The sequence below is a fragment of the Leptonychotes weddellii genome, chromosome 13 (assembly GCF_054177405.1).
Source record: "Leptonychotes weddellii isolate Sample4059 chromosome 13, ASM5417740v2, whole genome shotgun sequence".
In the NCBI taxonomy this organism is placed as follows: Eukaryota; Metazoa; Chordata; class Mammalia; order Carnivora; family Phocidae; genus Leptonychotes; species Leptonychotes weddellii.
Genome location: NC_138381.1, coordinates 76,151,813 through 76,179,031, shown reverse-complemented (window position 1 = coordinate 76,179,031; position 27,219 = coordinate 76,151,813). Strand labels below are relative to the sequence as shown.

Here is a 27,219-nt window from a genome sequence, read left to right as displayed (position 1 = left end):
GGGAGCCAGGAGGCCTGCCAATCACTGGATTTTGGGAAAAACCAAAAATTTTCTCCTCCCAGGGCCTCAGTTTCTTTGTGTAAGATTAAGAGGCCGTAGTAGTTAACCTCAGCCCTTAGGTTTCTTCCAACTAGAATGGTCACAGATTTCAAAGGAGGATAGAGAGTTCACAGGCTCCTGAATCTCGAGAGACTTCTAGATAGCTGAGGAGACTGAACAATTGTACCCCAAATTGTGTTGTTTCTGAAAGAGCTCAGCTTGGCCCACCTGGATGCCTAGGTGTCTTCCCCAAAGTTAGTGCAAAGGGGTCACATGAACGGGTCTCTCTGCTCATGATCCTCTGGCCCTACTGCTTTTCTGAGGACTCCTTCCCTGAGTGTACTAAGCTAGTCCGGATCGGGCCTTCGCACATGCTTGTCTTGCCACATTGGACTTCCTACAGGAATGGTGGCTGGTTCCTCCTTTCTCCTCCTCTAGATCTCCTTAGCTCTCCCCTTCTGAGTGTGCCATCTTTTACTATCACTAAGGTTCTTCTCTAGTCTCTCATTTCAGCATCTACGTCCTTCTTTACAGTCTCCCAATTTATAGCCCTTTTACTTGTTTCTCGTTTGCTTCCCTTGTCAGTCTGTTGGCTCCACTAGGCAGGGATCCTTCTTGTTTTGTTCAGAACTGTTCACCCATATTTGTTCAACGAGTGACTTTGCAGCTCCACAGTTCCGAGGAACTGAAGGCCTCTAAAGTTGCTTCCCCATAAAAATGCCCTTTTTTGAGATTCCCCAGGTCAGGCAGGGCTTAGGCTGCAGTAACTTCTTTCCCACTGCCAGCTTTCTTTGGATCCAGACCTTTCTTTTCCTTGAGGAAAAAGGCGGTATGTCATCACAACGCCTTCTCCTGTGCCGCGGTGACATCATTACTGCTTCTCGCTGCCTTACAAATCCATTCGCAGCTCCTTTCTTTCCCTCTAGAAGCTCCCAACCTTCCCCGGGTCAGCCCCGCTTCACGTCTCACCCCGGGCCCAGCCTCCTACGTCACGTCCGCCCGCCCGCGCGGTGATGACGTCATGTTCCAGAGATGGCGTCACGTGCCCCCCCCGCGGGGGGCGGGCCTTGCGGGCGGCGCTTCCGGTCCGCGGAGACTGGCTGCCGGAGCGGCGGTGGCGGCTGAGACGGGGGGATGGCGGGCGCCGGGAGCGAAGTCAGGTTTGCTGGGCTGTCGCTGGTGCAGCTCAACGAGCTGCTGGAGGACGAGGGGCAGCTGACGGAGATGGTGCAGAAGATGGAGGAGGTGAGCCGGGCGGGGGCGCGCGGCGGCGGCGCGGCCTCGAGGAGGGGCATGCGGGGTCGGGGGCCCGCGGCGGGCTGGAGGTGGCCGGAGGCGGGGGCGATCTCGGTGTCTCCAGTGGGGTTGAGGACTGCGTCGAGGAATGGGAGGGCTTGAGACGGGGTCGGGGTGAGGGGACAGAGCTGGAGCTGAGTGGGGGGAAAGCGCCCTGAGACGGGGCTCGAGGGGTGATCGGGTTCGAGGCGAGGCTTTGAGGCGCGGAGGCTGGGAATGAAGCCGGGATTAGAGAGCCTGGAACGGGCATTTGGGGACTCGGGGGGCTGGGGCTGAGTCTGGTGGGACGAGGAGGGAATTGGGATGAGACTGGGTTGGAGAGGGTAGAGGGGACTGTGGTGGAGGACTAGGGGTGACTGAGACCGGACGGAGGGGGCCGAGGGCTAGGTCTGGGCAGGGGTTGAGGGGCTTGAAGGAGAGGGTTGAGAGGTACGGGCGGACTGAGGCAGGGATTGGGGTCTGCGAATAGATTTTCAGGGGCTGAGTGGACTAGCTGGATAGGAGTCTTAGGATTGCCATTTCCAGGATGGGTTTGTGGGGGCTGAGGCTTTGTAGCTGAGCCTCAGCCTGAGAGGACTTTAGGATTGGGCAGCGTCTCTGAGGTTGTGGGAGGCACGAGGCCACGGATTTAGCCAGATTAAGATTTGAGGGGTCCGTGTATCTAAGAGTCCCTAAGAGTGTTGGAGGGGCCCTGTGGGGTCTGCTGTTCATTTGGAAGTGGCCCTAGCAGAGCCATCCCAGGTGGTTCTCCTTGGTCTGGTGGTGGGAGCAGGAATCCCTTTCTCCATAAAGTTGCCTATCTGTGAAAGCAGGGAATATGGGAATCTAGTATGGTGGCTTTGCCCTGGTGTCCTACCCTGCTGGGGCCAGTGAGAGTTCCTGGAGCTTTTTTTTTTTTTTTTTTGGGAGAAGATAAACCAGGGGTTGGGGGGCTAACAGCCAATCCCCACCTCTTTGATAGTTGAGGTCCTGCCCAGCCTCTGGAAGGATATGGCCATCCTCTTTCTGGTTATGTCACTGGATCTTTTGTGGCATGGTTTGCTCTCCAGATTTGGATTTGCACTGTGTAGGTCTCTCCTTTTTCCAGCCTTTTTGGACTGTTTCTCGGAATGTCCCATCCTGCGGGTCTGGGTCTCCTCCAGGCAGGTGGACCCAGGCTGATCCCAGCTCTCCGCAGCCCATTTACCACTCCTACTTCTTTGTCTCCCAAGTCTGAGCCTTCCCACGCCTACATGGCTGAGCCTCTCACCCAGAAGCCTGAGTGGGGGCTTTTGGCTTTCTTTCCGAAGAGGGATTGTTCAGCATTGAGCCAAGCTTCCTTGAAAGGGGGCTTGTATGGAGGTTGCACATTCAAAATGACTGGAAAACCCTCAACAGATTATTGTCCTGAGCTACAGAGAGGCCACTGTAGTAAGATGGTATCAGTCTCTCCATTAATACACCCCTTGTATTCACGGGCTTTGTAACTTGGCACATAGAACGTTGCTCCGAGATGCAGTTTCCCTCATTTATGGTCTCCATGTGGCACTTTCCATTTTAGAGAATAGTAAGTGACAAAATCCATCTTTCTTGACTGAAAGAGTTTCACGTCTCTAAAGAAAGAAAATCTTTGCTTAGTTTTTCTGCTTTTTAGTTGCTGGGAGACCTTTTGTTGTATGTCAGCAGGCATCTTTCTAGTTTAATAATAAAATGACAGGTATATTTTTCTAATGTGTAATACCACCTACAAGTTATTTTGCTGTGTGACCATTCTGTTTCAGTAAGAACGGAATACTGTATTTATTTTGGTGTAGTTAGATTGTTTATATTCTACCTTAATAGAAATAAACTGCCTTTTAGTGGAGGAAAGATTGTAGAAAGTGTCAAGTAATTCTCCTGACTCCGAGGCTGTTAGGGACAGCATGACTTGTTTCCTCTACCCAAGAAACTGGAGATTATTACATAAAAGGAAAGGCAAATTAATCTAGCAGAACTTTGTTGGTTGCTTTTTTTTTTGTAAAGGTGACCGTCTTACCAGAGTATCCTATACAAATACTGAGGACTCACTGACTGCCCTTGATTAGACCACATAATTCAAGTTACCTTACTCAGCAGTAGTTTGTTCTTCAGGGTGTAGTGCTTTTAAAACCAGGAAACTGATCTAGAAGACCAGAATACTTTAGCCAAGCAGCTCACCTAGCTACAGTCACACTTAGCAAATCCTGTTCCCCTGGTCACATGTGGCATGTTTCTGTGGGAACAGGTATAACATGAATAACTAAAATTTTGGCCATGGTACTTTGACTCAGCTGTTAATGTCATGCATTGGTTTATTGGCTTATTTCGGGGTGGTTGTGAGACACAGAAGAAAATACTCTGTAAACTGTCCTCTCTTGACCAAAAGGGAACTTAGAGACTTTGGAATCAAATACTCCAGGCTGGACTTGGCCACTTGCCAGCTGTGTGATTTCAGGCAAGCTAATCCACCTCTCTGAGCATCTGTTGAAAACTGATAGAATAGAGTCGATGTGGGGATTATGTGAGATAATGCATGTTAACCCAGCATATAGTTAGTGCTCAATCAAGACTAATTGCAGTTACTAATAACCAGCTAATTCATTGTTTTTTAGAAAGGTACTGACAGCCATTAATAGGTCATCCTGACAAGTTAATAGAATCTTATTTCAAGAATATTAAGTAAATTTTTATTTGCCATTAGCTTAAGAAACATCTTACCTTTTTATGGTCAAAACGATTAATTGTCTCAGGTCTAGGATGAGACCGTAAATGCAACAGGCCTTTTCCAGCATAGAATCTCTTAATCTGAACCAAAGGCTTTTTTTTTTTCTTTTTTAATTGGCAGAAGGAAGTGTTTTAAATTGTAGAGTAAGACTTCTTCAAGCCTTGAGGGGATGTTTTGTGGCAGAAAGCGTGGCTAGGTTTTGAAGGCATTCGCTGTTAGGTTTGAATACAGCTGTGCATTATACTTCACTTACATTGTTTTAATTGTGGTGTGTGAGCTTTAGCGCAGCTCAAGACATTAAAATCATGTTGAAGCTATAGACGGTCTCGTTTTCAGTGCCTGTGTGTTTATCTTTTCCTGTTCCTCCTGTCCATTATGCAGTTCCCTAAATGTACCATCCCCAGTGATCTTTGCTCTTTCCTTTCCTGTGGGCTGTCGTTTCATATGCGCACATTTTATTTTTATTTAAAGTTATTTTTACATGGCAATGGAATGTGCCTTTCTCTCTTCGTCCACATTAACCCCATTGGACTTACAGGGCACTCCCTTAAAAGGAACTGTCGCTTAGGGGATTAGGCAGCTAACCCGCACCTCTTGGGTCATGTCTCCCAGTGCGCTTTCTGAGGAAATGGTGATTGATTGGTTGGTGTTAACTAATAATTCCACCTCACTAAGGTTCAAATTCAGAACCTGTGTTCCTTTGGCAAGTGAAAATGCCCACATGCAAAAACGCTGAGGGTCTGAGAAACAGATCGTTCTGTGGAAAGAGTCTGGTCTGGGAGAAGCTGTTTCTCTAAGGCGTGTTCTGGTGTGATTTGTGTGGGGCTGCAGGGCTACTGCATGAATCATAACGGCTCATTGAAATGTCCTGACCTTGCTTTAAACCCAGGGACTGTTTCCTCAACATGGCACTGAGCTCTGGTGGGACTGGTTTTTGGAAGTTAGGATTTAAGCTCTTGGAGTGTCTGCTACGGAGTTTGTTTCTGTTCTCGTTGTGCAGGCATTGTGTATACAAAGGCTTCAACTTTTATGTTTGAGTCTTCTCTTCCATGGACTTATTATTTTAACTCTTGAGTAAAAAATTACTGTGCCTGAGAATATTTTCTGAAATTCAATTTTTTTTTTTAAAGGAGGCATTAAGATTTTGAGGAGGGGCGCCTGGGTGGCTCAGTCGGTTAAGTGTCTGCCTTCGGCTCAGGTCATGGTCCCAGGGTCCTGAGATCGACACCCCCCACCAGGACTCCCTGTTCAGCGGGGAGCCTTCTTCTCCCTCTGCCCCTTCCCCCCCACTTGTGCACACCCTCTCTTTCTGAAATAAATAAAATCTTAAAAAAGTTTTTGTGGAAAGGGGCGCCTGGCTGGCTCAGTCGGTGAAGCGCATGACTTTTGATCTCGGGGTCGTGAGTTCAAGCCCCACGTTGGGGGTGGAGCTTACCAAAAAAAAAAAAAAATTTCATGGAAAGCGCATAGCTGAGAGTCGTGCGTCCTCATTTCAGTTACTTAACCTCTCTGTGCTTCGGTTCCTCCACCGTGAAGTGAGGGTGGTAACCGTGCAGGTTTTGTGAAGCCCAGTGCAGTAGCAGATGAAGGCAGTACTTGGCACCGGGGGGCTTCCGTAGAGGCCAGCCTCCGTGCTTGCTTAGGAGATTTTCAGAATTGTTAAGACTGGCTGGCTTGGGTGAAATCCGACCGCTTATGGAATTGCTCTCTACTTCTTTCGCATAGATTAAAAGTGCAGTGGGAGTGGTGTAGTGCAGAACCGACCTTTGGCAAGTATTGTCTTCCCGAGTGGAGTTTCCTCATTGCAAATAAAGGGGATGACAACGGTAACCTACTTCATCGGGTTGGCTGGGTGGATTAAATGAGCGTATAAGATGCTTAGTATGGCACCTAGCACCGTGAGCACTCAGGAAATTGTTATCAGCTGTTATTGCTAAAACGAAAAAGGCTACATATCCTTGCTGCTATTTCAAGAAGATTCCACTTCAGTTCCACAGCTGTGGGGCACTGACTGCGTGCGAGGCATTTTAAGGATGGAAACATGAATAGGGCATAATCCCCGTATTATGATTGGGGAAGAAACCAAGTACGCAGACATTTACAGTGCAAGAGAGAATAAGAGGTAGGGAGTTTCAGTTTGGAAAGATGAACGTGATGAGGATGGATGGTGGTGGTGGCTGCCCAGCCCAACAGTGTGAATGTACTTGAAAGTGGCTAAAATGGTAGAGTTTATATTTTATCACAATTTTTTAAAAAGAGAGACTAAGAAGAAGAGCCACATGTGAATTGTAAATGATATTGAAGGTCCGATGAAGAGGTTCTCTGGCTAGAGTAGTTAGATCCCTAGTGCAAGAGAGAGACTTTGGTAGGTGGGTAAGATTTAAGAAAATAAATGATCAAATACAATAATACCTCTGAGAGGGTCTAGAATAATGTGAGGAGTATCTGTGCACCTGCCAACCAGCTTAGGAAGTAAACACTGCCTACCCAGTGAAAAGCCCTCTTTGTGCTCCATCCTGAGCATGACACCCCACTCCACCCCCAGCCACGGTCTTGAATTAGATATTTATTTCTCTAAGTAGGGTTTTGAGAGAGAAACATGGGGAATCAGGAGGAAGGGACAGCAAGAGCACAGGCCCAGAGCAGGAAAGCACGGGACAGGCTTTATGAGTGGTGAGTTGCCATCTCCTTTGCCAGATCAGATCTGCCCGTGAGTAGGGAAATGACCGAAGGCCAGAGCGGGCAGAGTGCCAGCGAGTGAGTGGAAGGCGGGTAATTTGGTAGCAGTGAGTTTCCACGACTTTTTGGAGCAGAAGAGCACTATGATCAGAAGTACACTTTAGGAGGTTAACTTGGCAGCAGAGTATGGGCTGGGTGAGTGCGGGAAGGTTCAGGAAAGGCCAGGGTGGAAGTGCAGTGGTAAGAAGAAACCAGGGTTTGAGCTGGGGTTCTGGGAGAGGGGACACCAACCTCACCAGCTTTGCCTTCCACGTGCTCCCCCACCTCCTCAGTCACAGACACATGGTCTCTTCACTCCTTTGTATACCTCTTCCGTGGCACTTGTCACACGTTTTGTAAGTCGCATGTACTTCCTCGTGTCCCTGGCTAGTCCAGGGGCTCCATTTTGTCCTGTGTCTTTGTGGCCTTGGCATGTAGGTGCTGCTGGGTGAGTGGCGCTAACTGGCTGCAGGTGGAAATGAGTAAGGGGGGCGGGGGGAGGCTCCCTGAGACCCTGCAGCCCGAGAGTGCGGGGCAGGGAGGACCGTTGTGTGGCAGCTCAGGCAGCAGTTGGAAATACGGCTCTAGAGCTTGGGAAGAGCCAGCCGAGACACAGATTTCGGGGCCCACTTCCTTCAGGAAGAATCTAGAAGTTTGAAAGGCCAGCAGGAGTAACTAGCAGGCTGGGAGAAGCACAGGGAGAAAGGAGTCTGGTGTTTTATAGACAAGCCGACATCCTGTCGTAGGGTTTGTCCCGACCGTATCAGACTAGCCGAAAGAGGAACCTGAACTGTTTGAACCTCATCTGTCGTGCAGAACTGATGTGCTCTTGAGCTAAGCCAACTTTGTTGTTTGTAGACGACCCTGACTTACGCTGGTTCAACCTAACGACTGTTGGACTTGGCGAGGGTGTGAAAGCGGTGTGCATTCCGTAGGTAGCGTACTTGGAATTTTGAATTTGTCTTGCCGCGGGCTCACGATCTGCGGTCCCACCCTCTCCCATGACGCTGAGCAGTGGCCGCAGCTCCCCGTCAGCCACATGATCATGAGGTTCAACAACTGGTATGCTGACCGCCACCTGCGCCCCCACGGCCGTTGTGTTTGTCACTCTCAGTGCGGTAGTCAGGAGATTACATGGGATCGTCAGTGCTCCGTCATAAACTAGGCTTTGTGTTGGGGCGCCTGTTTGGCCCAGTCAGTAGGGCACGCCATGCTTGGTCTCAGGGTTGTGAGTTCAAGCCCCATGAGTGGCACCTCGAGGGTCTGTTCCTGTCCGGTGCCCGGTCCCTGGGTTGGCAGAGGGACCGAGTAAGCACTGACTAATGCTTGCCATCGGACAGCAGCTTTCGTCAGTGTGAACACAGCTGAGGCCGAGCCAGTTTATTCATTACTCAGCCTTTATGGAGCACCTTGGGGATGGGAAGCCACGAAGTGACTTCGCTTTCCTCTTTTAGGATTTCGCAGGTGTGCAGAAGTCAGTCTTCACAAATATTGGATGTGTGAAACGGTAGTGATGGGGGAGTAGTGGGAGGGGACCCAACAGGCCTTTGTGGGGCTGGGGGAGATCCGCAGAGAATGTTTCCTGGAGGAGAGATGACTCATGAGCTGTGATTCAAAGGAAGAGTTAACCAGGTAATGAGGGAGAAGGCCTTCCAGGCATGGGGGTGGACAGCCGGAACAGACAGAGGAAAAACCTAGAGAGGGGTGCACAACAGGAATATTCAGCCTTGCTGGAGGGACGGAAAGAGGCCAGAGAGGCGGTGAGACCAGATGGCTTGATCCTCTTGGCAGAGGGAGCCACGGGAGTGCTGCGGTCACAGTTGTGACTTAAATGGACGGTTTGGGCAGCCCCGTTGGTGGGGGTGGATTTGAGGGGATAAGACCAGAAAGCAGGGAGATCAGCTGGAAGGCCGAAAGATGGTTGATAACAAAGACCTTCGGGGCAGCCCAAAATCACTGACTCGAGGGCTCACACCAGGCTCCTCGCAGGCCTGGGAGTCTTGTTTTGTACCCAATTCAAATAGGAACACACTCGGTCATATGGTTTGTCTGTCAGAGGCAGATTTTTGAAGGGTATAGGGAAAAACTAACAGAGCCACTCACACCATCTGGAAATAAATGATAAAGAGGAGGCAAAAGTTATAAAAAGCCTCACAAAAAACGTAAGGTCGGTTCTTAAGCATAGTGGTTAAAGATGGGATTTGGGTTGCTAGGAAACCCTGGGCACCGTTAACCTCCCTAAATGTCCGTTCCCTCGTCTTTAAAACGGGTGCATTAGAACAGTGGCCTTACGAGGCATCAGGAGGATCAACCATGAAGATGTTTGTAAGCTGCTGAGCTCGGGCTGTGGCAGGACTGAGTGCCCGGTAGATGGAGGCCGTGGCCGGTTTAATAAGGTGCTGGGGCTGTTTGCTTCAGGGTAGCATTTCCCTTAGCCGTCCTTGGGGCGCTAACTCTGTGCATGTCAGTGGTGGTTACATGAAAAGGAGTTCCATGGTAAATAAATTTGGGAAACCAGTGTTAAAAGGTTTTGCTTTGCTTTGTTTGGTACTTACTACCAGGGTGTGTGGTGAAGCTCTGGAGGGGCAGACGTTGCTGCGTTTCCCAAACTTACTTGATCATGGAGCTCATGGGACTGCTTCCCTGGGGCATGCTTTGGCAAGTGCTTATTTAGGGGATAATGTGCCATCTGCTTCCAGCGCCCGTGGGTCAGCTGTTTCACACACGGTCCCGTAGTTACTTGATATTCATGGCGCCCCTCTGTGTCCTCAGTGGCTGGTCTCCTTTCACATACTCTGTTGAAGAACGCAGGCAGTATATGGTATTTTATTTTATTTGTTTTGAGTATATAGTATTTCAAATTTCTGATTCCAATTGATCAAATCTTTAAAAAATTTTTTTATTATAGAAAAATTTAAAAATATAGAAAATTATAAAGAAAAACATCACATGTAATACCACCACCCAGAGAGAAAAGGAATACTGTTAACATTTTATATTGCTTTTTTTTTTTTCTTGTTTTTCCCCCACTGGGATCATTCTGTATAGAGAGATTTTTGTTTGCTGTGTGTGTGTGTTTTAACCTAAAGTTATACTCTGGTCATTTTCTTATTATCAGAATATTATAATAGGACAGTGTTTTGGGTTTTTTTTTTTTTTTTTTTTAAAGATTTTATTTGAGAGAGAGAGTGAGCAAGCTCAAGAGCGTGCACATGCATGCGATCCCAGGACCCTGAGATCATGGCCAGAGCCAAAGTTAGACGCTCCACTGACTGAGCCACCCAGGTGCCCCATGCAGTTTAATGGCTGCATGATACTTGATCATGTGGATATGTCCTAATTTATGTAATCATTCCTTTTTTGGATATTTAGGTGCTTTTTTTTTTTTTGCTATCATTATGTTGTGATTAACATCTTTGAACATAAATCTGTTAATCATTTTTTTAAAAATTGATATTTTAAGTTTTAAGTAGGCAGTTTTTTAGTTAGAACATCAAATAAAATTTGTAGGTATTTTTTGTTACGAAATTTAAGTAGAGGGGCGCCTGGGTGGCTCAGTCCTTAAGCGTCTGCCTTCGGCTCAGGTAATGATCCCAGGGTCCTGGGATCGAGCCCTGTGTCGGGCTCCCTGCTCAGCAGGAAGCCTGCTTCTCCCTCTCCCAGTCCCCCTGCTTGTGTTCCCTCTTCTCTGTGTCTCTCTCTGTCAAATAAATTTCTTTCTTTTTTTTTTTATTTAAGTAGAATTTCTGGGTGACTGATTCTTCTTTGACTAATCCCTTTCTCTACCCCTGGACTAAAGAAATCCCACAATTAGAATAGCATTTTCTCATACTGAATAGAAGATGAATAATTTCAGTCATGTGAGAGTAAATTTTATCCACTAAACTGAATTCTTGACTCAGGTGTTGGAAAATTTATATCATGATGTATTTTAAGTGTAAAAGCAAAATTGTCAAAAGATTGTAGTCTTAATACACGTAAGCCAGGATCCACCTGGTTAGGCATTTTTGTATTTGCACTTGTGTAAAGACTGTCCCAGAAAATTCTTATACATTCATTTCTTGTAAATTGTGGTTAAAAGGAAATAGAGAAAAGGCAAAAAACCCTTCAGCTCTTACTAAACAAATGATTGCTTTGGTGGTTTGTCCTGGTCAGAAACTGCTAATAAGAAAAGCAGAATTTATAGGGTGCCTGGGTGGCTCAGTTGGTTAAGCGTCTGCCTTTGGCTCTGCCCTGGTCATGATCCCAGGGTCCTGGGCCCACACATCGGGCTCCCTGCTCAGCGGGGAGCCTGCTTCTCCCTCTCCCTCTGCATGTCACTCCCCCTGCTTGTGCTCTCTGTCTTTCTCTGTCAAATAAATAAAATCTTTAAAAAAAAAAAAAAAACAATTTAGAAGTTCTGTCTTCCATAGGCTTTCTTTTGGGGAAGGGAGAAGTAATCTGGATTTAAAATTACAGTAGGAGCTATTAATTGACCTCCCTCCACTTAACCAGAGTGTTCCAGTAATTGGCATTTCCCATCATCGGATATAGTGGTTAATGCCCCCCCTCCCCATGATCATGATCAGGTATCTGGATATTTCTGCTCCCACACTGCAGTTGTATACTTAGAGTTGAGAACCTGTCCATTCTGGTTTTCTTACAGTAATTATTTCGCTAAGTACTGTGGCAGCTGGTGAGCCATGAGTGAAAAGACAAGGAGAGAAATTGGAGCTGAGTGCTTTGAAGAGTTAATAGAAGGTGGTGCCCTAGAAACAAACTTGCTAGTGAATTAGGTATGGACCAGGCTGCAGGAGAACGGAATTCCAGGATTCTGCACTCACCTCACACATCTAGTCTTAAACCCTCCACATCAAAGGATGTGGTCTGGATGAAAAAGAACTTCTGGAACTCGAGCTAGTGGAACCTTTCTCTTGGAAAAGACCTTTGCCTTGAATGAAGAAATGGACAGATGTATATCTTCAAAATTTTGTGTGTTTAGCGATTTACGGCTTTAACGAAACTGCCCAGCTGACCAGCAGCTAATTGGTTCTGATCATATGGACTGAGGGCTTCTTGATGGCTTCCCTGGCTCACCTGCCAACGATGATTTGGTAGGTCAGAGTGTGACAAGCCCCTTGCCTTTAGGAGACAGGGACAAAGGCAGTTAACATTGTGATCAGTTTGGTGTTCCTGTCCTGCCTTCTGTTCCTCCCTCCCCCCAGAGTACTCAGGAATTATAAGGTCAGTGATACTAGGAAAGTAACATTTTCTAGCATGTGACAAGTTATCAGAACCAGTCACACCTATTATTATATTTCTTTCTTATTGACATCATTATCCATATAAGTCCAGGAAGTAGGGCGATCACCCACCCCTGTGAATGTTAGGAAGTAAGTCTTCTAGGAAAACAAAAGCACCCTGGTGTGTTGAACCTGCCAGAACTAGAAAGCTAATTCTTCTCTGGGACTAGGCCATTTATTTTCAGACCTAGCTTTTTGCATTTCTACGGTTAGTTGCACGTAAAGTGAGTAACATACTAATTTTTAAGATGTGAGCCAGCTCCATATGGAAGGGATCATTCCAGTTTCCGTCCCATTGCCTGCTACTTTGAGGGCAGCAAGTTTCATCTCAACAAGGATTTTGACATCTCCAAGCAAAAATAGCAGTCTTTATTAATCTAATATGTTCGCTCTGTTGAGTGGGTTGTTTTGGTGGAACATTAGCTAAGCAACCGGTAAATTTTCTCTCCCGAGTAGGCTGTAGCCTTGGAGATGGTTTCACACAACCCACCAGGTGGTTGTATTTTAGGACAGTTTCATAATGTTCTACAGTTCTTTCACTGTATTTTTGAGTTTTCAGATCTTTAATTTTTGTTAACATGTTTAACAGTCCAACTCTGTAACTGTTAAGTTTTTTCACTTTTTTTTTTTTTAAGATTGATTGATTTGACAGAGAGAGACACAGCGAGAGAGGGAACACAAGCAGGGGGAGTGGGAGAGGGAGAAGCAGGCTTCCCGCGAAGCAGGGAGCTCGACGCGGGGCTCGATCCCAGGACCCTGGGACCATGACCTGAGCCGAAGGCCGATGCTTAGCAACTGAGCCACCCAGGTGCCCCTAGTTCTTTCACTTTTGGATTGAATTAAGCCACGTTTGCAGCACACCTCCGGGATATTGTGGGCTTGGATTACAGGCTCCACTGAAAGCCTGAATTTAGTTGGAAGACTGGAGAGGGGGAATTTGTCACTGGCAAGGTCTTCACTGAATGGAAGATGAATTTGGGCTTTCTAATAACCTAAGCTTTAACAGGAAAGCCCACACTCAAATTGCATGTGATCTTGGTGATATTTACCCTAAGATTAATTGGTGAGCTAGATCAAGTGTAGTACAATAAAAGGAGAGATTAACCTGGCTGAACGCATGCCAACCTTTTGGTCACCTGATCCATAAGCTTGGTGTATTTAGAGTCTCAATGCAACCTAACGTTTTCTACTGGTAGGGAAGTACAAAAGCTAAGATTTAATTTATGCCTCATCTTTATATTGATAGCTTTCAATTTAATTTTATCTAGAGAGGAAAATAGAAAAATAAAAATGAATTTCCCACCAAAAGGAGCCAGTATTTCTTCGAGAAGGGCTGGTGCAGATCGGGGGCAGCAAATGTACACATGGGTCTGGGACACCTTGTTCTACTAGAGAGCGGGAAAGCTGTCCAACCCCTGGGGACCCAGCTTGAAGTGTCTCCCACCAGCCGTGGGCAATTTGAGCATCAGGAAGATTACTAACTGCAGTTAATTGAAACCTATAAAAAATAGAAATCCATTACTTAATGATGCCCCCCAAAAAAGCTTATTAGTCATTATCAGAGGTTGCTTGATCATTAACTCAGTCTTCTAAAAGTTGGTTTAAGACTGGGGGGAAGTTGTGGTGGAAATAAACAGTCATCCTGCTTTTCCTATATAAACGATTTCAGATGGTCAACCAGATGAGGCAGAAGCTCATTACAAGAGGAATCGAAGCCAACACATGCCGAAGTTGAAATTAGAGAGTTGTTGATTTTAGTGTGATTATGGCATTATAGTTGTAAAGTTCTTGCCTATTAAAGATACATACTAAAGTTTTTTAAGGGTGAAATGATAGGATGCTTGAAATTTAAAATACTTGAGAAAAGTGTTTGGGGGGGGCACCTGGGTGGCTCAGTTGGTTAAGCGTCTGCCTTCGGCTCAGGTCATGACCCCAGGGTTCTGGGATCGAGTCCCGCGTCCGGCTCCCTGCTCCGCGGGAAGCCTGCTTCTCCCTTTCCCACTCCCCCTGCTTGTGTTCGCTCTCTCGCTGTGACTCTTTCTGTCAAATAAATAAAAAAAAATCCTTAAAAAGTGGGGCATATCTCAATGAAGCAGGATGGGCGAATATCACAATTGTCAAACCATGGACAAGGTACACAGATTCGTTATGCTCCTCTCTCTACTTTCCCTTCGTGTTTGAAAATATCCTCAAGAAAAAGGTAAATGAAAGATATAAACAGAAATTGAGGTGAGTGAATCCTGGAACTTGAAAAGAGAAGTGACAGTCGATCAGTTTTTTTTTTTTTTAAAGATTTTTTTTTTTAATTATTTATTTGACAGAGACACAGCGAGAGAGGGAGGGAACACAAGCAGGGGGAATGGGAGAGGGAGAAACAGGCTTCCCGCGGAGCAGGGAGCCCAATGCGGGGCTCGATCCCAGGACCCTGGGACCATGACCTGAGCTGAAGGCAGACGCTTAACAGCTGAGCCACCCAGGCGCCCCATGAGAGTCGATCAGTTCTGTGCAGTGGATGGTAGATGGTATGGCGTCATGCAGGGCACAGTCCTGTAGAAAACGCACTTGGGAGACAGAATATCCTGACCCTTAACCTCAGGACTCTAGTCACTCACGGGCACTCCAGCCTCTGCTGGTCTCTTAAACCTCCCTGAGACTGTATTTCTTTCCTGGGTAAAATGGGGGCAAATCTGTCTCCCCTTTGCTGAGAGGATTGAATGCATGAAGAGAAGGTAGCACAATGCCAGGCATGCAGTAAGTGCTCAATAAATGTTAGCAGATGCTGTTGAAACATGTAGGGTGCTGACGGGAGTGTAGTTTTCACACCAGTAACTTAAGTGTTTAAGTTCATATCTTTATGGATTTTTGTTGTTCTTTTTCTCTTTGGAGCCATTTCATTTATTTGAAGAGCAAATGCAGTCTGTTGAGAGCTGCCGTGAGAAGGGTCTGGCGCCCCCTGGAGTTGGGCAGCAGGATGCTCACAGGGCCTGCCTACACTTGGGGTCGTGAGGACAGACTGTTCTGGTTCTTGGCTCCCCAGAACCTGGTGACAGGTGCTTTTTTAGTATTTCTTGAATGAATGAATGAATGAACGAACGAAGGGAAGAACCAGCCCCCCACTGTGTTGGAGCATCTTGTTGTGGCTGTTACGAGCTGTACGCGAGGTCCTGCAGTCTGTGCGTTTCGGGAATACAGCCCCGTCGCTCGTCATTCTGCCCCACTGTCCCGGCGGGAGGGGGCTGACCCCGCTGCGGGGCGGGGGGGGGGGGGGAGCGGACAGGGGTTGTGTGCGCCGGCTGCTGTCCGAGGGGTGTCTGTGTGTCCCGCGTCGCCGGTTTCTCTGCCGTGATGGGGAGTCTTGCTTCAGAGCAGTCGCGGTCGTCACCCCGTGTCTCCTCTTACGCCTCACTTCCAGACCGCTGTACGCTGCGGGACGGTCTGGTGCGGAAAACTCGCACGGCGAGCTCAAGCCTCCGACCCCGCACGGCTGGCAGGGCGCGGGCCGCTGCCGTCCCTGCACCTCTCGGCCGCGACCATTGCGCGCGTCACCCACAGGGCGTTTATATCTGGCTTCTTCCACACCAACTTTATTTTGGACTGCACTTCCCCACCCGAATTCAGCCCGAATGGCCTGCACGTGGGGTAGCGTGTCGCACGAGCGTGCTGGGAGACCTTCGGTGTTAACGCCAGCAGCGTGAGAGCAAGGGGGGTCTTCACGTTTCTGCCTCGACAAGCGTGTCCAAAATACCTCGTTTTCTTTTTCATGTGTGTGCGTGTGTGTATGTGGTCGATGGTCCTTTATTTTTATTTTTTTAATTTAATTTTCAGATTTTATTTGAGAGAATGAGAGAGAGCATGAGGGGGGAGGGTCAGAGGGAGAAGCAGGACCCCCCCCCCCCACTGAGCAGCGAGCCCCATGCGGGACTTGATCCCAGGACTCCAGAATCATGACCTGAGCCGAAGGCAGTCGCTTAACCAACTGAGCCACCCAGGCGCCCTATTTTTATTTATTATTGAAGCATAGTTGACCTGTAACTTCGTGTGTAGATGATTCAGTGGCCGCCACGATAAGTGTGGTCCCCATCTGTCACCCTCCCACGTTGTGACAATATTACTATGTTCCCTATGCTGGGCTTTCCATCTCCATGACTTACTTTATAACTGGAAGTTTGTACCTCCTAATCTCCTTCACCTACGTCACCCTTTTTTGAAACAGCTTATTTTGCTAGAGCCTCTGCTCTTCTGGTTCTAATACTAACAGGTTGTATTAAAAAATAATACTCTTGGGGCGCCTGGGTGGCTCAGTCGTTAAGCGTCTGCCTTCGGCTCAGGTCATGATCCCAGGGTCCTGGGATTGAGCCCCGCATCGGGCTCCCTGATCAGCGGAAAGCCTGCTTCTCCCTCTCCCACTCCTGCTGCTTGCGTTCCCACTTTTGCTGTCTCTCTGTCAAATAAAATCTTAAAAAAAATACTTGAAGCACCATGTACAAAGAGAAAGAGGAAAGTTTAAAAAAAAAAAAAGATCAGAGGTTGCTGTTGTTAACTCCGAGTGAACATCGTTACCGCTCATGGAGGGAGGGGGCAGAAAGGACTGGAGAAATTCGGTGCTATTCCACATGCTACAATCCTGCATCTCGTTTTTCTCTGATTATGAACAGAAAAGGAAACTGAAGTGGAGTATGTGTTTAAAAAATGTTTCCTTACCACAGTGAGGCTGTTTCCTGACAGGATTTCTCTATGGTTAAGAAAAAGGCTCATGAGAACCATCCAGAGGTCGGCAGCACGGTTTTCAGTGTCAGGTATCTGTTGGCCCTGTGACGTGGCTCCTAAACCGCAGTGACCCCTGCAAGCATCCTCAGGGTCATGGCACGGATCCAGTCACAGACGCTGAGCCTGGGGTCGGTCTCACGGGCAGTGGAGAGCTGGGCCGTGTGTCACTCACAGTGGCTGCCACTTGGACCTTGCTGAGTGTGTGTGCGCCGTCCCCAGGGGGAGGGCCCTGGGCCCGTTCCAGCCAGCTCGCCTTTGCTTTGCAAGTGATGGAGCAAGACTGGCTCTTTCCTCCCCGTTTCTCATTGGAGCAAGGGAAAGGAATATTACGGAGGAAAGTTTTTCTGCGTCTACTGCAGCATCCCAGGTGTGTTCTGAGGTGCGTCAGAGTGTCGGAATGGCTTTATCAGATGCTTGAGGAGCTGCTCCCCACTCAGCACGCTGTCCTGGCCTTGTCCCCTGGAGTGTGCTGTGGGTGTGTTGTGGGTGGCCACTTAGAACTTACCAATATTTACTAACATAAAAACATCTGAATACCCAAAGGATATAAAAAAATTACAGCTTTTTTTTTTTTTTAAAGATTTTATTTGAGAGAGAGAATGAGAGAGAGAGAGAGAGCATGAGAGGGGGGAGCATCAGAGGGAGAAGCAGACTCCCTGCTGAGCAGGGAGCCCGATGCGGGACTCGATCCCGGGACTCCAGGATCATGACCTGAGCCGAAGGCAGTCGCTTAACCAACTGAGCCACCCAGGCACCCAAAAATTACAGCTTTTGATGGCCGTCTGTTGGTTTTATTTGGCCCTTGCTGGCGGGCAGCTTGAACCGGCCTTTATGTATCCTGTGCAAAGAGCCTGTGCTGCTTTGTGCTGGTCTCTTCTAGGACTTTCTAACCTGCAGGAGACGTGATTTCGACCTGACTTAGACCCCGCGAGAATAAAATTTCTTTGTAGATGTGTTTTATACGGAAACCAGAGCAGTGGTGCTAGGCTGGACCCGTGCCTGGGCCTCCTGGAGGGTTTGGCTGACGCAGGGTGGGTCTAGCAAACCGGCACCCCTTCCCCTCAGGTGACTCCAAGACCAGCCACCGTGGCGAGCACTGCTGAAGAGCAGTCCTTTAACGGCATGCTAGAGTTAGGCACCTCGGGATGCCTTTCCATGTCCTTTCCATGGTCCCTACGGGGATCTTTGCTCACAGCCGTGCCCCCACTGAAGATGGAAATCCTGCTTCCAGAATTAGCCTTAGCCCCAGTGTGAGACCCCCCACCCCCCTGACTTGGTCTCAAAAGACTTTATCAAGGGAGCCTGTCTGCTCTACATAAAGGATTTGGGGCATTTGTTGCTTGACCTACACAGCTTTTCCCCCCTTCTACATTATGTGATCCATCTTATTTGCTGGACCTGGCCTCAAGTGACTGGCTTTTGGGGGGTGGGGAAGGATCTCTGCTTCAGTCAGCAGATCCTTCCTGAGTGATCCCTGCTAGGTGCTTGGCACACCAAGATCCTGCTGATGGTAGTATTCCGGTGGGGAAGATTGTGCGCAGGGAGGCAGACTTCCCACTCGCAGATTGCGGCCGGTGGCTGCGAAGACGGGTGCTGGGGCCCCACCGTGAGAAGGAGCCTGTGGGAAGAGCAGACCTGAGCTCCAGAGGCGGTGCATGAAAAGGCTGGGGGTGCTCTCGGAAGTTCCTGCGGCGGGCAGGTGGGGACCCAGCGATGAGGGCGTGCTAAGGTCCGTTCCATTTATGACGACTGAGTTTATGTGACCGTAGAAGTGCTCCTCTTCCTGTCAGTGCGCTGGGTCTAACTCAGGGCCTGGCAGATAAGAGTTGCCCAGGAAATGTTTATTGAACAAAGACTTAAGATTGAGTCAGAATGCTGGAGTGCAGGGAGCCGGGGTGCCTGACTGTGGCCTTGAACCCCTTCTCAGCCGTCAGAGGAGACCGGCGTGCGGGGGAGGGGGGTTGTAGAGAAACTCCTCAGCAGTTTGATTTATAATTAAACTTTAAATTTTGAGGTAGTTGTAGATTCACAAGCGGTTGTAAGAAACAAAAGAGATCCTGTGTGTCACTCCCTCCCCCACCGTGGGAACCCCTTGTGGAGTTCTGCCCCACTCTCAGAGCCGTGGCGTTGACCCTGGTCGGGATAGGGGAGAGCAGAGCATCTAGTCCCCGTGAGCCTCCTTCCTGAGGCCCTTCCCCAACCACTCACCTGTCTCCATTTCTGTGATCGTCATTTCAAAAGTGTATACACTGGATCCTCGAGTGTGTGACCCTTGGGCTGGCTTTTTTTCACTCAGCATAATTCCCTGGAGTCTCGTCCAAGTTGCCACGTGTGTCAGACTTTGTTCTTTTTTAGACTGAGCAGTGTTCCGTGGCGTGGATGCGGCGCACATGGGTCAGCCGTCCACAGACGAGGACGGCTGCGTGGCTTCGGGGTTTTGGCTGTTGCAAATAAAGCTGTGTCAAACGTTCGCGTACGGGGTTTGGTGGGAACAGAAGTTTTCATCTCCCCTGAGGTGAAGGCCCAGGAGTACAATTTCTGGGTCGCGTGGTAGTTGCATGTTTCGTTTTAAAAGAAATTGCTGAGCTGTGCTCCTGAGTGGACTATACAAAGGTTTATGTTTGTTTGTTTGTTCTTTCAAATGGCTTAACAATAGAAGGAAAGCCTCTTGTGCAGGAGCTCGGGATACAGCACACAGGGCGGGGGGCTCTTCCGGAACTCTGTGCTGCCAGGAACCCCGTTTACACGAGGGCCCCAAATTCTCCCTGCTGGCTAAAAGCAGCAAGAGAGGAGAGAGTATTTTTGCTGCTCTAATTTTGTAGTGTTGAGCTAGAGGCTCAATTTTCTATCTTAATTTAAATTCTTAATTTAAATTCCATTTTAAGGCGAGCCTAATCTTTAGGGCCCTGGGCCCAGCTCCTGGGTGTGGAAGGTACAGACCACGTGGCTGCTGCAGGGAGCACCCCCCCCCCCCAGCCACCGCCCCGGGGCCGGAGCTGCTGCCGTGTTCTCTCACGTCACTAGGGTGCGCGTGTGAGTGGGTGCCTGGGTGCCGGCTGCGCTGGGGGCTGGGCTGGCACCCTGGGTGGGCTTGGCCAGAAGTAGAGGCAGCGCAGCAGGAAATCTGCACCCCAGACTCTCAAGAGGAAGGAAGTCATGGCGAAAATAGCCTGGGTGGGGGGTGCCTGGGTGGCTCAGCCGTTAAGCATCTGCCTTCGGCTCGGGTCATGATCCCAGGGTCCTGGGATCGAGCCCCGCATCGGGCTCCCTGCTCAGCGGGAAGCCTGCTTCTCCCTCTCCCGCTCCCCCTGCTTGTGTTCCCTCTCTCGCTGTCTCTCTCTGTCAAATAAATAAATCTTAAAAAAAAAAAAAAAAAAGAAAGAAAATAGCCTGGGTGGGGTGGCAGCAAATATCAAGGGGAAAACGAGATAACTGGCGTTGGGTCGCAGGAAAGCTGCGAGAAAACAGCACAACGGGGCAGGACCGTGCACTGTGAAACTTCAGGTCCACACAGTGAGGTTGCTGCGGGCAGGCCATGGTGGCGGAGTCCTGTCACTAGCCAGTACGGATGGTGTCCCATGTATTTGGGGTTTTCTTTAAACATAGTTTTGCTAAGTTTTATTAGGAATTCTTTGCCTTGTTTTCAGACCCTAACATTTCCCCCTCACTCTTGTGGTCCTGGGCGCCGGGCCTTCTCCCTCCCAAATAATGCCTGGCGGGCAGATCAGCCCCCTGGCCCCAGCTTTGGGTCTGGAGCTGGGAGGACCCCTGCCTTGCCCTCAGTCAGAGGAGGAGCAGGAGGTAGGCGTGGGAGAGCGAGCAGGGTCACTGTAAACGGAATTCGTTCCCAGGGGGTGTCAGGCTTTTGTGTTTGATCTCTAAGCCTGATGATTGAGCCTGAATTGACACCATGCCAGCTGGTTCTCTGCTGTTAAAAGTGATTCTTTAACTTCCTGTGGAGCAGAAGAAACTGGTTTTGAACAAATCTAGCCCTAAATCTTTACAGCTGTTGGACCCGCAAGCACAGTGGAGGAATAAAGGGATCCCAGCCACAGCGCAGCTAGCGAAGCAAAGAGCCTTGACAAGTCACAAGACAAAGCCCGGCTGCAAATCGTTGGAAAGGAAGTGGCTTTCCTCTTTAAGAACAGGGAGCTATGTCCAAACTACAAACCCAGAGGGGCTGGAGTCTGGGCCGGGAGTGGCTTGCATATGGTCTCAGCTGGGGACCAGCCCAACGACGACGGAAGCAGATGCTGGGGCTCCCGGGGGTGGGGCTCAGGAACCTCGGGGTACTGGTCTGCGAACTAACACTCGCTGGTTCTCATCATCCTGTGTTCCTTACAGACGCAGAATGTTCAGCTCAACAAAGAAATGACACTTGCCAGCAACCGGAGCCTGGCAGAAGGAAACCTTCTGTACCAGCCCCAACTGGACTCCCTGAAAGCACGTTTGACCCAAAAATACCAGGAACTCCAGGTTCTCTTTGAAGCCTATCAGATAAAGAAGACCAAATTAGGTAACTTTTCCAGGGTGATCCTTCCAGAATAAAGAGTTGAGGGAAGGACACATTTTCAAGCTGTTGGGCTACCAGGAGAGAAGTAGTATTATGGAAAAATTTCAGATTGAGACACTGGTTAAGGCCACAAAGAAAGAGTTTATATACAGAGTCATTCCACCTATTTAGAAAAGAGACTTAGCGACTTTTTAAACAAAATTTCACCTTCTCCAGACAACCTAGAAAAAAGGTAATTTTCTGAATCATGGTATTTAACAAATGTCTCCTCCTGTGCGTTAGGCCCTCAGAGTTAGTGCTGAGAAATAGTCCTCATGGGGACATTTCATCTTAACATCACACTTAGATTTATGGTCATTATGAAGAGCTGTAGGAACTGAGTATGGAGTCCTGAGTGCTCTGCGTGGCTTTCGAGGGGGCTCCGGTGAAGAAAAGGTTAGAAGCCCCGCCCTTCAGTGAGGTCTGATACCAGGACTCCCTCAGCGTCTGCGTCACTGCAGTAAAAGCTCAGGAAGTCTGGCCCAGCCTGAGGAGCTCTTTCCTGCTGGGAGGATGTACCTTGTAATGTAAATTGGTAAAAATCAGCTTGGGAAAAGTTGTTTGGCAAAACCTACCTGAAGGAAACCTGTGCTGACTCTGTGAGTCAGCCAGTCCGCCCCTGGGTGTGCCCCTGGCAGAGATGGACGCTCGTGGCTGTCCATGGACAGGCCCAAGAATGTTCACGTAGCTTTGTAATAGCGGAGTTTGGAAACCACCTAAATGTCCGTGTACAGAATGCTGGGTCCGTGAGTTTTGGTCTCTACACAGTGGACATTGAAGGAAACCGGGATCTCAGATCCACGGTGTGGGCTGGAAGGAGGCAGCACAGAGCACGCCCTGGGTGATGCGCTCCCATGAAGTTCTCAGCCAGGCAGGACTTGGGCATCGGGGCCGCCTCGGGGCCAGTCCCCGGGAGCAGGCCTGGCGAGCCTTTGCGAATGTTCTGTATCCTGATCTGGGTGGTGGTGGTTGGGGTTTATACACTCGTAAAAATTGAGGTCCTAGACTTAAATGACATCTACTTGATGTAAGTTATACAAAGGAAATCTGCATGGGGTGGTTCATGTTACGTTGTGTGTTGGGTGACAGCCCTCTGTAGGGCCAATGGTGACAGACGCATGGTGTGGCCCCGAGCTTGTCCCCTGTTTTGTCCTTTGTGCTCCTTCCTCTCTTGGATTTTAAGGCCTTGACTTTTCAGCTCCCTAGAAAGCTGTTACCTTTCCAGTTAAGGTGCGCCCTTCTTTGAAAGGAGGATGGCATGGAGCCTGGGGGAGCATGTTGTTCTGAGGGGCTGGGGCCCGGATGCCCCCTTCTCTCATCATGCCCCTTGCTTCTTCCAGACAAGCAGTCTAGCAGCGCTTCCTTGGAGACCCTGCTGGCGCTCCTGCAGGCAGAAGGGGCCAAGATTGAGGAAGACACCGAGGTAAAGCCAGCCGGCGTGGGTACGGTGCCCCAGGGCACAGATGCCAGGGTCTGGGCCACTTTGGGAGCCAGTGGGCCAGTTCCTCCGCGGCCAGGAGGCTGTAGTGGGTCTGGTGCTCCAGCGAGCGGTGCGCACTGTACTGCGAGTCCACGCCGGTCCCAGGGCTTCGGCGGCCGACGCACCCTCGGCTCTGAATCCGCGGGTGGGGCAGAGCCTTTGAGATGCAGCTCGCTGAGCGCTTGAGGTTTGAGCCGCACTAAGCAATAAGGCCCTGAGTCCGGGTCAAAAGTTGCACAGTTGTAGCAAGCTGGGGTGGGCGGCACGTTGCCAAGTTAGGCCGGGTGGTCGAGTTCAGCCCTGGGCTTGGGTGGCTCCCTGGTGGGGCACGAGCCTGTCTCTGTCCTACGGACTCTGTACGGTGGAAGGAAGGAAACGGACTAGGGCGGGTGGGAAGTGGGTCGGGGGCTTTCCTCTGGGCCTCGAAGCTCAGCAGCTTAGGACTGCCGAGAGGCCCGCTTCCTCAAGGGCTGGCTCCCCATCAGGCCTGCTGCCTTGTGCAGCTTGTGGGGGTGCGGCGGGCGGTCAGGACCAGCTACCTCTTTCCCCTTCTCTCTGCGGGGGGGCTGCTCTGAGGTCAGCTAGGGTCTGCAGTGGGGAGCGGGGGACGGAAGGAAGCTGGGTGTCGTCTCTCACTGGGTGGTGAAAGGAGCTTCCTTCCCTAAGGGCTGACCTGTCCCTGTAACCAGCTTTGTCCTGCTGCTTTCAGAACATGGCAGAGAAGTTTCTTGATGGAGAGCTTCCTCTGGACTCCTTCATCGAGGTCTATCAGAGCCAGCGGAAACTGGCCCACACTCGAAGAGTTAAAATCGAGAAGCTCCAGGAGCTGGTGCTGAAGGGGCAGAGACTTCCACAGGCTTCTGTGCTGGCCCCACTGCTGCCCAGGGTGCCCGAGCCGGCGCCCGCTGCCCCCCTGCCCTACCCTACCTCGGAGGCCAGCGGGCCTCCCTCCATGCTACCTCGGCGCATCCCCCCGCCACCGCCCCCGGTGCCTGCAGGACGCTTGGCCACGCCATTTACCACCGCCATGGGCTCAGGACAGGCCCTCCCGTACCCAGGGTCACAGTGCCCTCCCCTGCCCCCCCGCGTGGGCCTGCCCCCCCAGCAAGGATTCGCCGCGCAGTTCGTGTCTCCGTACCCGCCCGCTCTCCCCCAGAGACCCCCGCCCCGGCTGCCTCCACACCAGCCAGGCTTCATCCTCCAGTGAGCCTCCCCCGTCCTTCCTGGGAGGCTGCACCTGCCGGCCGGGGCTCTGCACACACAGGCTGCGAGGACCAGGGGGCCGGTGCCCTGGGCCAGCACGTCCATTTGATTTTAGAGCTGTAGGTCAGCGGTAAGTAGCCGTAGGCCCCCGGTTTTGTACCCAAGAGGTTGTGTGTGCAAGGCCTCAGCCTGGCATCCCCACGGTCGCATTGGTTGGTTTTCGGTATGATTTTTTAAGTCTTGTAATGTTGATGGACTCCTAAGTCTGGGGGAAAAGCGTCCCTCCCTCCCCACTTAGAATTGTGGTCCTCCCATTGCAACTTTATTTAATGAGCATGCTCCATCATTTCTGCTTTGTTTGCAAAAGTCCAGGCCGTGCGGCCTCGCCCGCCGCGCGCCACAGTCCCTGGTCAGGGCGGGTCAGGTGGGCTGGCCTGGAAGGTGCTTACTGAATTTGGGGCCGGGGGTTGCCAGTCCCCCTTCCCCCCAAACCTGGATGCTTCAAAGCCCCGTGCAGCGTTTGCACTAGGCCCACGGCCAGGTCCAGAGGCTGGGTGAGTTGCAGCCAGGCCGGAGGAGGTGGGTCTGAGCTGGGCCTTGCGCAGCGATGCCCTCCACTCCTCTTCTCTCCCGCCGCGGGCCAGCCCCTGACGGTTTCTACAAAGAAATACGCCCCCCCCCCCCAATATTTTTACTACGTAATTTTCCTATTTTATATTGGCAAAGGAAACTTTTTGGACACAAGACCATTCAGGGAAACTTTATAAAAATGCAAATATTGTTTTGAGCAGATTGAAGTACGGAAGTGAATGCCATTTCCTTTTTTACAAGCAGTGTATGGCCACACCTGTGGGTGCCTGTGCTGTGCCTTAGTTTCCCCTGGTGCCAGGGAGGGGCCGGCCCCGGCTCCCCTGCAGGCCCCCAGGCTGGGCAGGCAGAGGGGTAGCTCCTGTAAGCGGCTTTATGTTCCCAGAGGGGCTTGTTCGTTGTGTTACCAGCGGAAGCAGCCTGTCCCCCGCCCCCCGGGGACCAAGATCCTTGTAGCCTGTCTTCTCTTCTGCTGGGGCCTCCAGGTAGGAGGGGGACGAGGGACTCGAGCAGCATCTCAGCTGGGGCCGGAGCCAGCCAGCACCAGGATCCTCAGAGGGTGCCAACGAACTCGGACGCACTGGCCACAGCCCCGGCTCTTCCTGGCCCTTTAGGGTCGCACCGGCCCAGGTGACAGTTGAGACAGAGCACGCAGGGGGTCGGTCCCAGCCGGCCAGGGCCGAGGCCACCATGCTGTCTTCAGCTGCCCTGGGCGTGAACACCCCTGTACCATCACGGGTTGTAGTGCTGGGGGGGACGGTTTACTGCCCTGCCACTCAGAGTTCTGGGAAGCTTGAGATTGGTGCTCCCGCCATCCCTCCACCACCCGCCCCGAGGTCGGGGGATGCCCACAACCTGTGCAGGGTGTAGCCAAACGCGTGAGCTCAGTGTGGATGTGGGGAAGGGGCTGCCAGGCTGGCCTCGTCTCTCTCCAGGGCCATGCCTGAGCCGGGGCTGTAAAGCTGGAGGACCCTTTTTAATAAATAGAGAATTAATGACGGTCCTGTCATTTCTGTACCTGGGGATGTTCACGGCGTGTTTGGTTCTAGATGCTCAGTGATCAGAGTTCCAAGAGGGAAGCGGACTTGTGTCTGTCGCAGTTGAGAAGCCACCCAAGATGGCTGAGGTGTCTGCCTTGACCGGGGCCCCTGGCACTGATTGAGCCTTTTGTGCTGCTTCCCAGATTCTCCTGGCCAGGAGTAAAGGGCAGAAAGGTGGGAGAGCGTGTCCCCAGGGTTGCAGCTGCCCCCCGACCCCCCCCCCCCAACTCCCCGGCCTCTGGGTTCAGTCTCTCTGGCTCTGTCCTCCGGGGCACCAGCATGGACTGCACTGCCGAGGGAAACGCAGGCCCTTGTCTGTTTCGAGTAATGACAACGGAGTGGCTGACCTTTTGCTCTGGAGCCGAGACAACCCCCTCCCCGCCTAACAGTCCCAGGTGGAGTTGGGTGCTGGGAGAGGGACCCGCCAGGGCTGCACCCCAGGAGGGACTTTCCTCACTGCGTTGGCCAGAACAGCGCCAAGACCAGGCCCGCGTGAGCCTCCCTCTTGCAGCCTCCAGCTGGGCTGCCAGTGGTGCCCGTCCCCGCACAGGGCGGACGTGCTAGGGACACGGCTGGGGTGGTCCTGGGAGGAAGAGGCAGGCTTCTCCTGAGAGATCCATTTGCTTTTTTGAGAATTTGTGTCTGATAGCTGCTCTTTCCCCAGGGGCTGCTTGGGAAGCTTCCGGCCAAATCTGTAGCCTCCCGTGGGGGCGCCTGGTAGACGGGGCTGTGCTTTGGTGGCGTCTCAGCAGCCCAGCCTTGTCCGATCCTCGCCTCCCTCCAAGCCCCTGTGCTTGGGAGCAGGTCAGGGAGGCGCGGTGGGGGGTGGGCGCGCAGAGCTCAGACCCCGAGGCTCCCGGTTAAAGGTTTGCTCGTGGACGACTTAACGTCAGTCGGGCTAACATTGCTCTGGATCGGCTGTAGTCCGTGCAGGGCAGTTTTCACTGGTTTGTATTTGGTGGAGCCGAGCATCTGCTTTTAACGTCTTTTCTGCAGCCGTTTTCCCTTACAAATGAGAACCAGACACCGGTCCATTTGACAACCCCACCCACACTTCCCAACCAGCCTGGAGCGAGTGAGGCAGGGGCCCGTTTCACCCTTTGGGAAAGCCGGGCTCAGGGAGTGGGACTCTCGTCTGGGGCCGTGTGTCTTTCTCAGACCTGCGCCGTGTCTGTTTCCACAAATGCCGGTGACCTGCGGGGGAGGGGGGCACGCAAGGCAAGCCTGGCCGGGCGCTGTCTGCACCCCCGGGGGAGGCGGGGGCCTGCACAGTCAGAGGCCGGTCAGGTTCAGCGGAGGGAGGCTGGGTGTGGCCGCGCCGTCAAGTCCCACCAGCGAGGGGTCCAGGTCACCACCACTGAGCCCCACTAGGGGCCATTCTTAACTGCAAGGACTCCGTGGTCACTCCTCCCCTTCCCAAAGCAGTGTGGTTTCTGAGCGGGCTGGGGGAGCGGGGACAGGAACCCAGGGGGCTTGGGCAGAGTGCGGGGGCCAGGGTGGGAAGCCCTGAGCCATGACTCACCACACTGGCG

The 27,219-nt window shown here is 51.0% G+C and overlaps 1 protein-coding gene across 1 annotated transcript; it reads left to right on the top strand.

Annotated features, from left to right (window-relative positions):
- Positions 1-1,101: 1,101 nt before the first annotated feature.
- VPS37B (VPS37B subunit of ESCRT-I) lies at positions 1,102-25,647 on the top strand. Its single transcript, XM_081802362.1, has 4 exons — positions 1,102-1,284; positions 21,169-21,340; positions 22,717-22,799; positions 23,566-25,647. The coding sequence occupies exons 1-4, from the start codon at positions 1,174-1,176 to the stop codon at positions 24,061-24,063; spliced, it is 864 nt and encodes a 287-aa protein (XP_081658488.1). The 5' UTR covers positions 1,102-1,173; the 3' UTR covers positions 24,064-25,647.
- Positions 25,648-27,219: the final 1,572 nt, after the last annotated feature.

Excerpts from the sequence above, each read along its gene's own strand:
- VPS37B (XM_081802362.1), top strand. The coding sequence starts at position 1,174 with ATGGCGGGCGCCGGGAGCGAAGTCAGGTTTGCTGGGCTGTCGCTGGTG. Across the intron at positions 21,341-22,716 it reads GATAAAGAAGACCAAATTAG|ACAAGCAGTCTAGCAGCGCT; the intron begins GTAACTTTTCCA and ends TGCTTCTTCCAG. Across the intron at positions 22,800-23,565 it reads AGATTGAGGAAGACACCGAG|AACATGGCAGAGAAGTTTCT; the intron begins GTAAAGCCAGCC and ends TGCTGCTTTCAG.